Source organism: Xenopus tropicalis, chromosome 10, assembly GCF_000004195.4.
Source record: "Xenopus tropicalis strain Nigerian chromosome 10, UCB_Xtro_10.0, whole genome shotgun sequence".
Lineage (NCBI taxonomy): Eukaryota > Metazoa > Chordata > Amphibia > Anura > Pipidae > Xenopus > Xenopus tropicalis.
Window position 1 is genome coordinate 24,856,384 of NC_030686.2, and position 15,732 is coordinate 24,872,115.

Genomic DNA, 15,732 nt, shown 5'->3' on the forward strand with positions numbered 1-15,732 from the left:
TTATTGTGTATGTCGTGCAGAAGTTTTCTCCTGCAGGCAACTTTGTGCGAGGTAGCATTGATTTATCACAGGCAACTTAGCTCTCCATGGGGCATTAGCCTAAGAGCCAAAAAGGATCTAGGTGATTTTTTTCCCCTCCATATTTTAGTTTTATCTTACAAAAGCATACCTAAAATCACTGCAAGATGGATCATTTAAAGTAGAGCTCCGTAGATGCTGTCATGGCATTTAGATTTAAATTAATCTTTTAAATGCAGCCTTGCAAGAAAGACCAAAAGCATGTGATTTTAAAAGCTTAATGTCAACTCAAAAGACAAAAATTCTAACAACAAGAGTTGGCGCCCAATAACCACCCAGTGAGTGTGTGATAAATTCAAATTTATTACAAAAGATACTTGTGTATTACAACAGGATTACAATTCAATAGTGATATAATCACAATTCATTAATGATACAGATAAATACTAATTCATGCAGACCCACTATATAAAAAAATATCAATTAAAAATAATAACACAAATGAGCAATAAATTGGTTGACCCACACTCTAAACTAATATCTATTCCAGGTGCAGAATAAAATACCTAAACACAAGTTTATTGATTGTATGGGAGACCACACTAAAAACCTAAGGGCAAAACACCTTAGGAAACCTATTCTAAAAATCCCATATAGACAGAAGAAAAACCAGAATTAATACACATGAGAAACACTGAGGTCAAATTACTTATCCCACATATCTATTGCAAAAGGTATCGAGATTTTAGGTTAAAAACAAAGAAGAGGAAAAACCATGTATCAAACCCTAATTATCAGCAGATAAAAAAAATCAATTCCCCACTCTAAGAATACTCAGCCTAGGCAAATAAAGCTTGCAGGGTAACAGGGGAAGTACGTCTGTATTGATGCATAAAATACGCCCTATACCTAAATGTTCAATGAATCTTACAATACTGTGTGGGCAAGGAATAGGAGAGCTAGCCTAGGGAGAGTTATATATAATCCCAAGACTTTAATTAAAAAACTCAAAAGACACTCTTTTCTCTTTGATAATGAGAACTATAAAGGGCTTAACTAAGAAGCACGTTTATTCTCATTTAGGTGTTTTGCTGCTGATGTTTTTGATGATATTTTATAGATTTTAATGATGGGGAGTTTGTCTGCTTTGCAAAGAGAGGGCAAGGGTGCCTAAGCTCCCATCATTGCACACTAGGCATGTACCTTTTCTGCCTACCCCTAGTTCCGAACCTAGTTGTGGCATGCAACAACAACGATTCAAGCGTAGCAATGGTATGAGCAATGTCAGGATTTGGGAGGCAAGGCAAAATCCAGATGGGGCACTCTTCTAGTTACTCTTGTAACTAAAGTAAAATATCTGTTCATGTTAGTTTGGACACGGTATGACTAAATGAAAAAACACTTCTCAGACTAATTTGTCACCTACAAGGATGTCAACAGGTGCTTTTTCTTTTTGAGAAAATATGCTGCTCCCATCTGCAGTATTCCTTCTTGTATCAGGGCCTAATCTTATTGTAATACATTTGGACAAAGAATCCACCACTTATAAAGGACTCTTCTCTCATTCGGAAGAAGATCATTGACTCTGTTTTGTACTTATAACTTTGGTCAGAAAGAATGAAGGCCCATGGTGAGTGGAGGAAGCAGTTAGATTTATGCATTCTACAGAGCACAACCAAATGCTTTAATAACCTACTTTAGAGTTTTAAAGGTGCTTAGTTTTAATCTGCACTTTTTTTGTCCCACTCACCTCCCATCTAATTAATCCATTGTTGGTTTACTCAGGATATTGTGGCACAGGACAAAGCATGCACCTAGACTATATTTTTGCTTGGATTGATTTTTCTTTTCACTTCTCTGTGCAGGCCCTCAATTACCTTGGAATTCACCCAAATGAAGAACAAAAAAGGTTAATGAAGCAAGACCTAAAAATTGATGCAAATGGGACTGTAGAGTATGGAGGTAATAGTTCTGTTTTATTTTTTACACTATACACAAAGCACCCCAACATCTTTAGAAACGTACTGCCTCCTCAGATTAGGTCTTGACCATTAACCAAGATAATATATAAGGCTAAAGGGAAGTTCTGTCTGACTTTATGGCCGACATCCTAGCTATGACCTACCACAGTAGACTTCATTCATTAGAACAGTATTTTAAGCCATTGTTGTTTTTATGTAGTGTTACTTAATCCAACACTGCTGCATTTCAGTCACTTTAGATTAAAACCATGCATCAAAAAATGTCTGCTTGCCACCTGTATAGCACCAGTTATTGGCTTCATTTGGAGCTCATAAAAGTAGTAAGTGGTAGCTTCAGCCCTTAAGACTAACTTCACTTGGTTTTGTACCCAGTTCAAGTGGATGTGTCAGATGGACCTTGACAACCTATACATAAATGATCCTAGTGAGTCATTTGTACATTTTGTGTAGCATGAACATAAGACTAACTTCACTTGGGTTTGTACCCAGTTCAAGTGAATGTGTCAGGACCTTGACAACCTATAAATAAATGATCCTAGTGAGTCATTTTTACATTTTATTCATGTGTAGCATGAACATACAAACAGAATTAGACAACCAAAAAAGTATGGAGTGCAAACCAGTACCAGAGCTAAATTTTAATGCCTGCAAATAAATAACACATTGGGTGCCAAGACATTCCTGCAATGACCTCTTGGCAACCTTTGCCTTTTATTAAAAAAATATTATTTCTAGTGTCCCTCCAGTTTTCTCTAAAATGCATATTATTTAGTATTAATTCTAATGTAGTTAACCGTATTTTTTATTTATAACACACATGTCCATGTATTCATGCAGTTATGATGGTTATATGTCTGAACAGAGAAAAAATTCCACCCATCTGCTGCATAATGTGTAAAACAAGGATTGTTAACCTGGGGGTCAAGATGCAAAAATGGTTTGTCGGTTTGGTGGCTCCATAAATAAAGTGAATTTCTTCCTTGAATAGAAGACCGTAATTAAGCAAAACTAAAATCTAAATTATCAACAGGGTGCTTAAATGAGAAGGAAACCTCAAATCACTAGGACGTGCCAAATTGTTAGGAACCCCATAGTGATAGTAGAGACTTGTCCAGAATAGGAGGTTTGCAACTTTTTTTTTTATTTCCCACAGACTTTGTACAGGTGGCCAGAAAACTCTTCACATTGCAAATAAAGGAAGGAGATTTTAAGCAGGAGATGACTCTTTCTGAAGACCGTGACATCACAAGCCTAATAGACTCAAATGCCAATAAAGTAAGTGGTCTTCAGCCTCTCAGCCCCTCCATTTTGCTTGCAGAGGTGCCCACACCGAGGGCCTGAACTAGGGGTAGGCAGAAGAAGCAGCTGCCCAGGGCACAGGTAGGGAGGATTTGCAATTCCAATAATAAAATACACTCATTATGTTCTCTGCTCCCTCCTGGCTTACTCTAGCTTTCTAAAAGTGCTAGTAGAAGCAGGACTGTCAAACACTGACCAATACTGGCTGCAGATTTGTTCCTTCTTGTCTAAACTTGCAGACCATCCAGCCATGGATTGTTTATCCCACCTGTCCATTTATTTGTCCTTGCCAAATTATAAGTGGGGTCCAAATTTAAGTTGCAGAGCCCAGTAACTTTAAGCCCACTGTATAACTGTCCATTCTTCATTGTAGGATTCATTGCATCCATCAGTTTCTGACGACCCAGAACAACTGAGGAGAGAGAGAAATGAGGCATATGCAGAGCTGAAAAAGTTGAAGGTAAAACATTGTTGAATATCGGATTGAGGAAATTGCTGTTAACCTCAGGAGGGCAAGATAAAAACTCATTGTGATCACTGTCATCATTTCTGTAATGTGAAATCTTGCATTAAAAAAAGATGGTGCTTGTTCTATTTTGGGATGAACCAAATTGGTAGGTGCTGATGCCAAACTCCAGCACTGCACAGGAAAGAACTAAATTTGACTACTTAAAGGACATGGAAAGGCTAAGTCACTTGGGGGTGCCAAAATGTTAGGCGCCCCCAAGTGACTTTAGTCGCCTACCTTTTACCCCGGGCTGGTGCCCCTGTTGGGAGAGAACAGCACCAGCCCGGGGTAGCTGCAGCGCTTCCTTCTTCCTGCTTCGTGAGCACACGCATGCGCAGTAGAGTGAAAAGTCGAACTTTAACAGAGATGTCGGCTTTTCACTCTACTGCGCATGCACCTACCGCATAGCCGCAGCTTAACGAAGCAGGAAGGAGGAAGCGCATCGCTCCAGATAACCCGGGCTGGTGCTGTTTTCTCCTTACAGGGGCACCAGCCCGGGGTACAAGGTAAGTGATTAAAGTCACTTGGGGGTGCCTAACATTTTGGCACCCCCAAATGACTTTGCCTTTCCTTGTCCTGTAAAGTAGTTAAATCAATTTGAATAAAACATTTATAACTTTTAAAAGGATTTTATACAAAAAAAACTTTAATGGCTGTCAGAAACCTGATCTTTTATATATTTCGAACAATAAATCCATCAAATTTGAAAAAAAAAAAAGATTTTCTTGTTATTTTGACTCCAGATTAACAAAGTGATTATACCTTCTCCTATCAGGGCAATGACATAATGTTCTATTTGTCACCTGCATTTGTTCGCAGCTACAAAACTCCATAAAATACCCTGCCATAGACAACACAGAGAATCGTCTCTGGTAAAACACTCAAATCACGCCTTCATATACATTTTTTAGTGATTACTAGATTTGAGTGTTTTAGAAGGGTATTGCCTCAACAAAACATGGATAAAAAATAGCATTGTGTGTTATTACCCTTAGTGATAAGGTCAAATATATAGTCATTTTACTGTGCTTGTACTGTTTCCATCTATAAATTAATACAAGATACCAGTTTTTAACACACTGGCAGCCTGGTCAGACATTTTCCAGCCACTCCTGGGTATACAGCCTAATGCCAGCATTTAACTGCAAGCCAAATGAATGGTAGCAGCAGAGCAATTATGGCACTATCACCCTCTGAATTTAGTGAAGCAAAATTTTTTGTCAGACTTGTATAAAACAGGTCATATCACCACTCACCAATACGTGGCACTGTAGAATAGAGTCAGCAATCCAGTTAGGCACATCTGACAACAGTAAAGAAAAAACCATGAAAAATATACACATGTATGAAACTTACGTAGGATGTACCATCTCAGTGTTGCTATGATGCCTTTTGAAAGTGATGATTGAGTTGTTTAGACACAGATGATGAATTTCTTTCTTTATTGTATGTGTTCCATACCCTTTTTCAGGGAACTGTGATAGTTATCTCACAGTGCTTTGCAACTCACACATTGAAGTACTGATTGTGAGACCTGTTTTATAGCTAACACACTGCAAATTAGCAGTCAACCAATCTGTCATCAGTGTAGCCACCTATTTAATTGTGATTTAGTTTCTTCAAAAATAATAATCTTTTATTTATTTGTTATTTTGTCCACAGCCTTTGCATTTGTGTTTTGGCCTGGGATGTTTTTTTGTTTTTGGTTTTTTTTTAAATCAAAAACTACAAGATATGCACTGCAACATAAAATAAATCATTTACAGTAGAATTCATTAAAATGTAAAATCATAGAAATATACTGTGCGTTATAAACAGGCTGAACCACAGAAAAACTGTGTAAAATAGAGGTTTCACTGTACTTGCTTCCAGTGGAGATAAATTTGTCTATATACTATACAGATGCATACATGGCACTGTAAATCTTCACAATACATTAATAGTACAAATATACCCAGTAGCAAAAAATAAGTAGCACACCAGTGACACACCAGGAAGGAGGGTTCCGCCTTTTAGAGCTTGTAATCTAAATCTGTATATCTGACTGGATGTGCTTAGAACTTTTGCAGTACTGCCAGTTCCATATTAAAGGAACGGTAACACCCAAAAATGAAAAACTCTTAAAACTAATTAAAATATAATGTATTGTTGCCCACGCAGTTTTGAGGGAAATTACTGTCTATTTAAAAAAGTAGATGCATATCTTGCGCTTAAAGGACAATGAAAGGTTAATATAAATTAAAAGTAAGTCTAAAGGCATTCCTTTTAAGTACTTACTGCATATCTAAATTCCCAGATTCCTGCTTGCTTCTCTGAGATGTGGTGCTGGCAGCCTATAGCAGTGTGAAGACTCCAGTGACATCACTGAAATCTCTCTCCCCTTCCTGTAGGCTGCCAGCGGCAGCCTTCCTATTCTCTGAGCATGTGTGTAACTTGATCCTGTCTCCTGTTCTGAACTACACATGTCCACCAGCCAATCAGAAGCAGATCTGGCAGAAGGGAGGGGGGGAGGGAATGAAACACATGTGCAGTATGAAGCAAGGAGGGAAAGGAAGGGAGAATACCTTTTTAGAGATGGCTTCCTGTTCTAGAAAATGTGAAGTAAGTGTGATTGAGTAAATATTTGATTAGGTGAGCCAAAAGTGTGGCGTTTTTACTAAACAATAGGAGGACTATTGGGCAGTATGCTTTTTACATTTTGACTTGCATTCTCCTTTAAGGCCTTCTGTTAATTCCAGACTGTACATTCTGTAGCCCTCTCAAATCGCTTGTTTTAGCAACTTGTGAATCTGATTTTGAGTGGTCTTGGTTTATAAATAACTGACTCCTGTCCGCATATGTACTTTCAACATAAATTTCTTAAACACATTTTTACTTGTCCCCTGAAAAATGCAAAAAATGGGGATTGTAATGAATGTTGGTGTTGACTAATTGTAGGCCCATGGTAACCCTAACCTGCCTAGTGCCAACCTGACCACAACCTGACCTTTACGTCAAGTCCTTCGAGAGAAGTCGAGGAGTCGGAGGAAATTTTGGGTACCTGGAGTTGGAGTCGGCAGAAAATGAACCGACTCCGACTCCTACTAAATTTAAATGGGAATAAAAAAAAAATAAATAAAGCAACTTTAAATGTCCCAATTCACAAACAGTCATAATTAATTACTTCTCTGCTATAAGAATAAAGCCCAATGCACGCAGTGCATAAACGAACACGTTGAGTGACCATGAAGCTTTTCATTGACTGTATGCTTCACTAAATGGGACGTAACGCACAATTAAGGTGCGGCAGCTCCACTGCGTTGTGTTCCTCTGTTACAGGGAACACAATGACCACTGTGAACCTAGCCTAACTCTCACTGATAACTAATTAAGTAAAAAAAAATTGCAGGACTAGAAATACTTGTATACGTGAAGGGAAATTATAACTGCTGTAATTCAGCTGTAATGTTAGCTTAAACTTTAAACATGACTATGGGATTCTAGGGAAATCATTAGGGGTATAGATAAAATTGTCTATCAGTTTATTATCAGTTCAGTTGTGTTTTAAGTGCCCCTTCCCCCCTGCCCCTTCCTGGATGGATAAAATACATTAGCATATTAAAAACAGAGGAGTCGGAAGTATCAGAAACTGAGGAGTCGGAGTCGGAAAATTTATCTACCGACTCCACAGCCCTGTTTTAAACTCACCCCGCCCATCGTATCACATATAAAATTGATGTTGGGACACCATTACCACTGGGAAGGCCTGCACCCTGCCACTAGAGGTAATTTGCCCTCTTGAGCAGCTCTTGGGCTGGCTTCCTCACCTCTAGTTTGTGCAGGGCCGGAAATAGGGGTAGGCAGAAGAGACATGTGCCTAGGTTGCATTGATGGAGAGGCCCTAGGCACATAACTAATTTCTGCCTACCCCTAGTCAAAGCACTCCAGTCCCAGTGATGCTCACAGTCCTGCCCACATCCCTGGGCTCCTCCCCCGATTGTTCTGCAATTGCGCTGAAGTCTGTTTGATATTTCCAGTTTTTGGCATGTGAGCAACGCATGTTTCTCATTTCTTAGACACAAGGAATATGTCCACTGATGCAGTGCTCTCATTAGGAACTTTATCAAGGCTCAATAAAGGCCCTAACAAGGACTAAAACGTCTGCTTTCCTTTGTACAAAGGAATAGAAAATGTTATACAAGATATAACCATATTTGTGTGCTGGTCCTAATTATATTTTAGAGTTATATATCACTTTTTGACCATGTACCTTGTTTTTTATTTCTTGAGCATTGGAGTGCAGGCACTTAATGAAAGCGTTCATATATACAGTGGTGCTTGAAAGTTTGTGAACCCTTTAAAATTGTCTATATTTTTATACAAATGTGACCTAAAACATCTGATTTTTCTAAAAGTAGATTAAGAAAATGTAGTTAAATAAAACAAATTAATCATCAAAATTAATCATCATTACTGTATATTTGGTCATGTGTATTGAAAAAAATGATCCAATAACATATATGCATAGGATTATCATATAATTTGAAGGTGAAATCAGAGTCTGATGTTTTCAGTGGGGGTGACAGTGAGTGAGAGACCCTGTTTTATTTATAGAATAAGGATCCAGTAAAGCCTGATCACACAAAACTCATTTGTGGATGTGTATCCTAGCTCGAACAAAGGTGTTGTCTGAGAACCTCATAAAAAGAGTTGTTGATGGCCATAAAGTATCGCTAAAGAGTTAATGTAAGACCGTTGTTACCCTACCTAGACGTGGTCAACAATCAAAGATAACTCAAACTGCAAAGCATCTAATAGTCTGAAAAGTTTCAAAGGAACCCAGGGTGACTTCTAAGCAAGCGAAGGCCTGTCTCAAATTGACAAATGTTGATGTTCATGACTCCACCATCAGAAAAACACTCCACAGCAATGGTGGGTATGGCAGTTTAGAAAGGAGAAAGCCACTGCTCTCCCCTAAAAATACTGCTCACCATCTACAGTATAATAACATCTACCATCTACACTATAAACAACAAGAGGTCCTCTGCACTAAACCATTATCAATATATACAGGACATTCAGACATTCTGTACATTAAGCTGCCAAGAAATGCCCTCCCCTTTAAGCAAAACAGGGATTGTTTGTCCATATATTGCAATATACTTCAAGCTTGGCCACTACTTCAAAGTCATCCCTGGCCTGGCAGTCCTACCCTCACATTTATCTGATTCATTAAGAATTCTACTAAAAAATTATTTAAACATTAAATAAACCCAGTAGGACTGTTTGCACCCAATAAATATTAATTATATGTTAGTTTGGATCAAGTATAAGGTACTGTTTTATTATTACAGAGAAAAAGGAAATAATTTCTAAAAATTAGAATCATTTTTTTTTAATGCAGTCTGTGGGAGAAGGCCTTTCCGTAATTCGGAACTTTCTGGATAACAGATTTCCAGATAACCGATCCTATTCCTGTATAATGTTTATATGTATTTTATTTTGTCTGGTTGTGTAAGGATAGCTATTTCTATTGTTGGACAAACACTTTTGTATCCTCACCCACATAATCCACTTGCATTTTCTTTAATGGTGGAAAATCGTCTTTTTTTTTTTTTTTCTCTGCCAAATAAGTATGAGAATTTATGTTTTGCATGACTGACATTAATTAGCCACTTCAAGGCAGAGAATGGTGTGCAATGTCCCGAAAGCCTCTGGGGGAAAATTGTGAATTTGTGAGGACAGCACTTACAGCTAGCAACATGACTAGGTTTTAATTAGGATACCTAATTGCAGATTCAAACTTTACAAGCCTTCCAGCTAAGAAGCGAACAAGTTGGCTGCAAAAATACAACACTGTCTCAGTATTCTGTACTCTCTCTAAGAGCAGTACAATGTTCTGACTATAAGGGAAGGCTAATATTTGCACTGTATATACATAGTTGGTTGAGCCCACCTGACATGTACTGTGATGTCCTGCTTATAGAATATATACTGCTAATGTAGCTAGAGTAAACATTTTATAACAAAGCTTTCCACATCACCCTGATATGTTAAGTACCCCTTACACGCACTGCCATACGTACCCGAATATCGTATGAAACAAGGTTTTGTGCGATAATATTGGTGCGTGTATGGCCGGCTTTAGGGACCATATAATGACTATTTCCAAATGCTAACAAACTCCCACAACAAACCCCTGCCAGGTTCACCTCCCACAGGCAGCATAGGGCAGGCAGACTATGGCACACACAAAAAATTGTGGTGAATACTTTCTTCATATCATGAATAGTGATAATTATGTGACAATTATTCCATGTATCTTTTATAAACTAACTTGAACCTAACTAACTTATTATGTGCTTCTTACTGAGACTTGATATAAGAATTCTGAACCCCCCCCCGCTTTACCTTCTTTCTATATATACCCCCCTCGTTGTGTCTCAGAGCCCGGTATAGGACACAACTGGTCTACCAATGAGACAGCTGGGGGCTATACTAAAAACTAATGCTGCTTGAAAGCTGGCCACCAGGTTCCCCTTCTTTACAATCTAAAACAATATAATTTATGACACAGTGTGACTTTAACCTACTGTGTGTGCCAATCGAGTTAGTTACTGAAAAAACTTTGTAATGGATTTAACATTTTGGGGCAGAGGTTTTATCCTCTTCCATTTTTTTAGTGCAAAAAAACATATAAACAGCAAAAAGAAAAGCACATCCATGTTCAACTGGATAAAGAAAATCTGTTTCCATAGCAGCAAGGAAAGCCTCTAGAAAAGGTAATAGTGGTGGGGCATAATTATCTGTTATCTAGTGTATTAAAGAGCAATAGGTAATAGGGGATTTACTCAATTATGTGGGATAAACCCAATACAAATGAGAGGCATTGCTACAGGCGTAACAGGTTTGGTAATTATAACTGATTATTTAAGGTTGTAATGAAAGTAGTTGGAGAACCAAGGGGTAATTTTAGTTCCTTTTGCTTCCTCTTTATATGCATGTTTGGGTTACTATTTTTATTTCATGTTTTCATGCCGTATGTTCTAGTCAGGTGAAAATTAATATCACAGGTATTACCCAGAAATCAAAAAATTACAGAAAGACCATCTCCCATAGAGTGCTGTTTAGGCAAATAATTCATATTTTTAAAATGATTTCAGAACCTTGTAATTAGTGGTAACTAGTGGCATGAATCCATATTGGAGGCGAAAGTATCCTATAAATCCTATTTATTTAATGTCTTAATGACTTTTGGCAGACTTAAGGTATTGTAAACCAAATTACTAAAAGATAGCTTATCTGAAAAACCCCAGGTCCCAAGCAATCCAGATAATAGTTTGTATAGCTGTATTTATATCTTCTGTTGGAACAGTGTCTCTAGTGCCCAAATTATCATTAAAATATTAACAATGGCTTCAATGTAACATCTTTATTTTAAGTGAAGCTTTACCCTCTTTAGTATTTTTTTTTTTTTTTCAAAACACATCAGAATCCTGCATTGAAATCCATTTTTCAAAAACACAAATGGATTTTTTTATACTTAATTTTGAAATCTCACATGGGGCTAGCTAGTAACAATAGGTTACCTGAAAGCAGCTCTAATGTGTAGTGCTGGCTCCTTCTGAAAGCTCAGACTCAGGCACAATGCACTGAGATGGCGCCTACACAATATTACCGCTAAAAATACATTTGGTTTAATAATAAAATGTTAAATGTTAGAGGGAATTATTTGTTATACAAACAGTGTAATTTAGAAATAAAAATCATGATAGAATCCATTTAAGCATTGCAGAGCTGTTTATGAGAAGTCCTGCGCATACTGAGTAGGTAGTAGTAATGGTGGTGAAATGCATAGCGGTAGTGATGCTGCCAAGGGCAGCCTCTTGTATTGGGATGCCACAGCAGGCAGCCCCGAGGTACTTTATAAAGATAAAATGACTGCGCATAGGGCAGGAGAAAAACAATTGGTGGACCTTTGAATAATTTTTACAAAAAAGGAGACAATCCTGTGTTTCTTTTGATAGAGGACTCTAAGTGCTAATTGTATTTACATAGCCCTTTTTGATAAAGCTTACTTAGTTTTTACCTTTCCTTCTTCTTTAAGCTTAGTTAGGGTGTGAAATGGGGCAGGGGTGATCCTGTATTTCAGAAATGAAAGGGAAAGGTAAGTTAGTGGTGCCAAGGAACACAAAACAAAGATATCAAATGTACAACTTGATAGTTACCAACTCAAAATAATCTTTTCCCATTTTGTTATATTTCAGTTTTATGTTAATTTCTGCTCTTGTGCCGCAAGAAAAGCCTGTGTCTCTTTTGGTCATTTTTTTTCAATGCTGTAAGAGTACTTCACTATGAGCTGCATAACATTTGTAATATTGTGTAAGTTGTATGTGTCCTTTTATGTCCTAAGAAGATTCTGTTAATCTATGAGAAATAAAATGTGTAGATCATTGTATGTTTAGATTCACAGACCTTTTATCAGACAGTGACTCATAAATAACAAATCAGGTCCTTCTTCAAGCTTTTCATATTATTTGAAAAAAATGACATTGAGAGCAGAAAGTGTCAGTTTGTTGGAAGGTCAGGAAGATCTTACATTTTACCTCAGTAACTGAAAATGATGAGACCAAATAAAGTTTATAAAAGCGTCACCGTAATAAAGGATGTTCCAGACCTAAGGCTGCGTACTAATAGGAACCTCATCTTGCAGTTGGTTATACAAGTACTTTAAGTTTAGTCATGTCATGTCACAATTCAATTTGGATTATTATTTGTTTCCTACCTAAACAAGTCTGTTTTTAATACTTTAGCATTTGTTAAATGTCAAGCAATATTTCTTTCTCTTTTCTGCATGCACAAGACATTGTGTCATGTTATGCTGTTTCCTAGTTATGTCTTTATATGAAATTCTATATCCATTAAATGGCAATCAATGAAAATTCCTGGAAAGGCAATGGTTTAAGATTAAAGAGATTCAAGGCCTTTTGTTGCCCAAGCTTTTTCTGTCAACATGCAGATGACAAACCGCTTTGAATTGTCATTGCAGTGGCAGTCAGGCGGCCATATGAGTTCATTTGTTGCTCAAAAATATTGACTCTTGTATTTTTGAGTGACTATGCACAGTCTAGATCAGTGGTGATGAGCGGAATGTTTCGGCAGATATGGATTTGGGGTGAATTTCCATGTTTTCACGAAAACACCTGCAAAAAAGGCATGTGCGACAAAAAAAAAAGTTGCGTTTCGTGCATTTTTCGATGCTTTTGCTAATTTTTCGGCAAAACGGGACAATTCGCTCATTGCTATATCTAGATAATTACCAATGGACTAACATTAAAATCTTTTGGTTTTGTGGCATGGGTATTATGTACTCTCTCCAGTGAGCCATGACTCAAGTCATATAAAAAGGAACTTTCAGATTATATAAGCACGGAGCTGTCATAGATGCTTAATATTTTGTTTTCAATCAAAATGCCTTCCTCCGGTATGGCTCAGGAATGTGAAAAACAGTAAATAAGAGTTTGGATCTGGACTAGGGCAGTCAAAAAAAGTTGCTTTGTTGTCCTTGCACATCAACAGTCCTGTTTACTTTAAGAATGCTGTAGAACCCTCATTTTTTGTTTTTCAGAGGATCAGAACAAAATGGTGTAAAATCAGGAAAAATGCAATTATGCATTATATATTGGTGATGCCACAAAAAAAAAATTGTAAAATGGGTAATTTAAGGTAATTAGGTACGGTTTATTAGACATGTATGTGGGTTCTGAGCAAAAGATAGTCTGAACTACAGAACAAAGACAGCACAGGGTTCATATAGACTTTGTGACATAGTAGTATGTCATAAGAAATGTTGACAGAATCCATCCGGGGGTGGGGGGGGTGGGTAAATCTGCAAAATTAAGGTTTAAATGTAAATAATTTTGTTTCTAGGAACATAAACCCCCTCTGAATTTTAGATTTATCAGTTGTAAACCTGACTGAGCTGGCTGTATCTTCTTTTTACAGGAAAGGCTACAGAAATCAGAGAAAAACAGAAGTCAGTTATCTGAAGAACTTGAAAATGTAAAACAAGTAAGCTCTACACGTCAAGCTGTGTGTCTGGACAGATGTCCATTTTTGAAATAACTCATGTTTAATATATATGAATATAGGTCAAAGCATTGAGCTGACTAGGTGATCTTGATCACAGTGCCAAGGGAGACTGGTATCAAATTTACAAATCATAATCCGCATAAAGCTCCTATGTTTGCAAGGGAAAGGACTTTAGAAGCAGATGGTTTTATAGCAATCTTCATTCTCATTCTTTAGCTTAAAGTTGGCATCAAAGCAGTGCAAAATGTAAAGGGCTGAGTGCCAAAATATTCTTACAAATATGTTTTAGGTGACATGTTAAAATGAATATCCTACTTTAAAAGAACTTTTTAGCTTTTTTTTTTTTTTAGTTTTCTAACTAGAAGCCTTCCTTCTTCTGCTTGTTTCCAGCCTGCAGCTGAAAATAATATCTAGTTACCTGGGTCATTGGTCCCTGCAACCAAGAAACAGAACAAAAATATGTAGATATTTCAAATGCCAAAAGAAAACAGGGGCAGTTACAGGATGTCTTAGAATATTAATGTATACATTGTTTTACAAGTTACTTTTAGGTTAAACTACCCCTTTAATGCATTAATAGTATTAGAACTGGTCACAATATATTAGTTAGCTTGACGGCTGGCAAGCCAGATCTGTGGTTTTAACTCCTCGTCATCTGGCTACCAGTTGCAGCGATGCAAGATACAGGGTCAAATATTTGTCTCTGTGATATAATTCAGTAACAACAAGTCATCATTTTGTTTTTGTATTCTGATTGCAGCAGACTGAATGTTGAATGGCTACTATTGGTATTTGCATTGGGCCATATTTGTCCATTGTAGTAAATTAATCCCACTGTGTATTTCATATCTTGGAAAAGGTACAAGAGACAGTTTCTGATATCTGGTATGGAAATATGATTAATGTTTTAAAATTTAGGCCATATTTATTCTATACATTAAAGGGCTGCTTTCTAAAATTTTGTTTTTTTCTGGCCTTCAAAGTTGTATAAACTTGAACTAAACTCGATCATTGTTGTATTTATAAAATGCCACGATAATGCTGTTACTGGTCATACGAAAATTTCAAATTTACATTCGAAAATCACAAATTTTTTTAAGCCTAACATATCATTAAAACTTGAAAAAAAAGTTTCAACGGACGTTTGTTTCCATGCATCCACAAGATTTGCTCCAGCAGGCATTTAAGGAGCATTGTGCTCATTCTTGGAAAACAATGTGTTTGTTTCACTTAAAACTGGGTGAAATATAAAACTGTGTCAAAGACTATTCTATTCTTTTAATATTCTAACCCTCCACAGGACTTAATGGTACTTGATAGATCAAACCTGCCATTTTTTTTTTTTTTTGCCAAAAAAAAGTTATACTCGAGTATAAGCCGATCCGAATAAAACCCGAGGTACCTAATTTTCCAGAAAACTGGAACTTATTGACTTGATTTAATTATTGATTGAACTGATTTAATTATTGATGATTTAATTAGGAGGCCCTGTTTTCTTTAAAGGTTAATATAAATTAAAAGTAAAGTCTAAAGGCATTCTTTTTAAGTACTTACTGCATATCTAAATTCCCAGATCCCTGCTTGCTTCTCTGAGATATGGTGCTGGCAGCCTACAGCAGTGTGAAGCCTACAGTGACATCACTGAAATCTCTCTCCCCTTCCTGTAGGTGCCAGCGGCAGCCTTCCTATTCTCTGAGCATGTGTGTAACTTGATCCTGTCTCCTGTTCTGAGCTACACATGCCCACCAGCCAATCAGAAGTGGATCTGGCAGAGGGGAGGGGGGGTGGGAATGAAACACATACACAGTAGAAAGCAAGGAGGGAAAGGAAGGGAGAATACCTTTTTAGAGATGG

General features: G+C 37.1%; 1 protein-coding gene across 4 annotated transcripts in view; it reads left to right on the plus strand.

Moving 5' to 3' along the window:
* stxbp4 (syntaxin binding protein 4) overlaps nucleotides 1-15,732 on the plus strand; it is an 89,258-nt gene that overhangs the window by 16,766 nt on the left and 56,760 nt on the right. For all 4 annotated transcript variants that reach the window (XR_001925405.2, NM_001044504.1, XM_012952511.3 and 1 more), the window contains 4 exon segments: nucleotides 1,884-1,980; nucleotides 3,154-3,275; nucleotides 3,673-3,759; nucleotides 13,792-13,857. Coding sequence is in view for 3 of the 4 variants with exons in the window: in NM_001044504.1 (NP_001037969.1) it covers nucleotides 1,884-1,980; nucleotides 3,154-3,275; nucleotides 3,673-3,759; nucleotides 13,792-13,857 (372 nt within the window). In the remaining variant the exon portion in view is untranslated.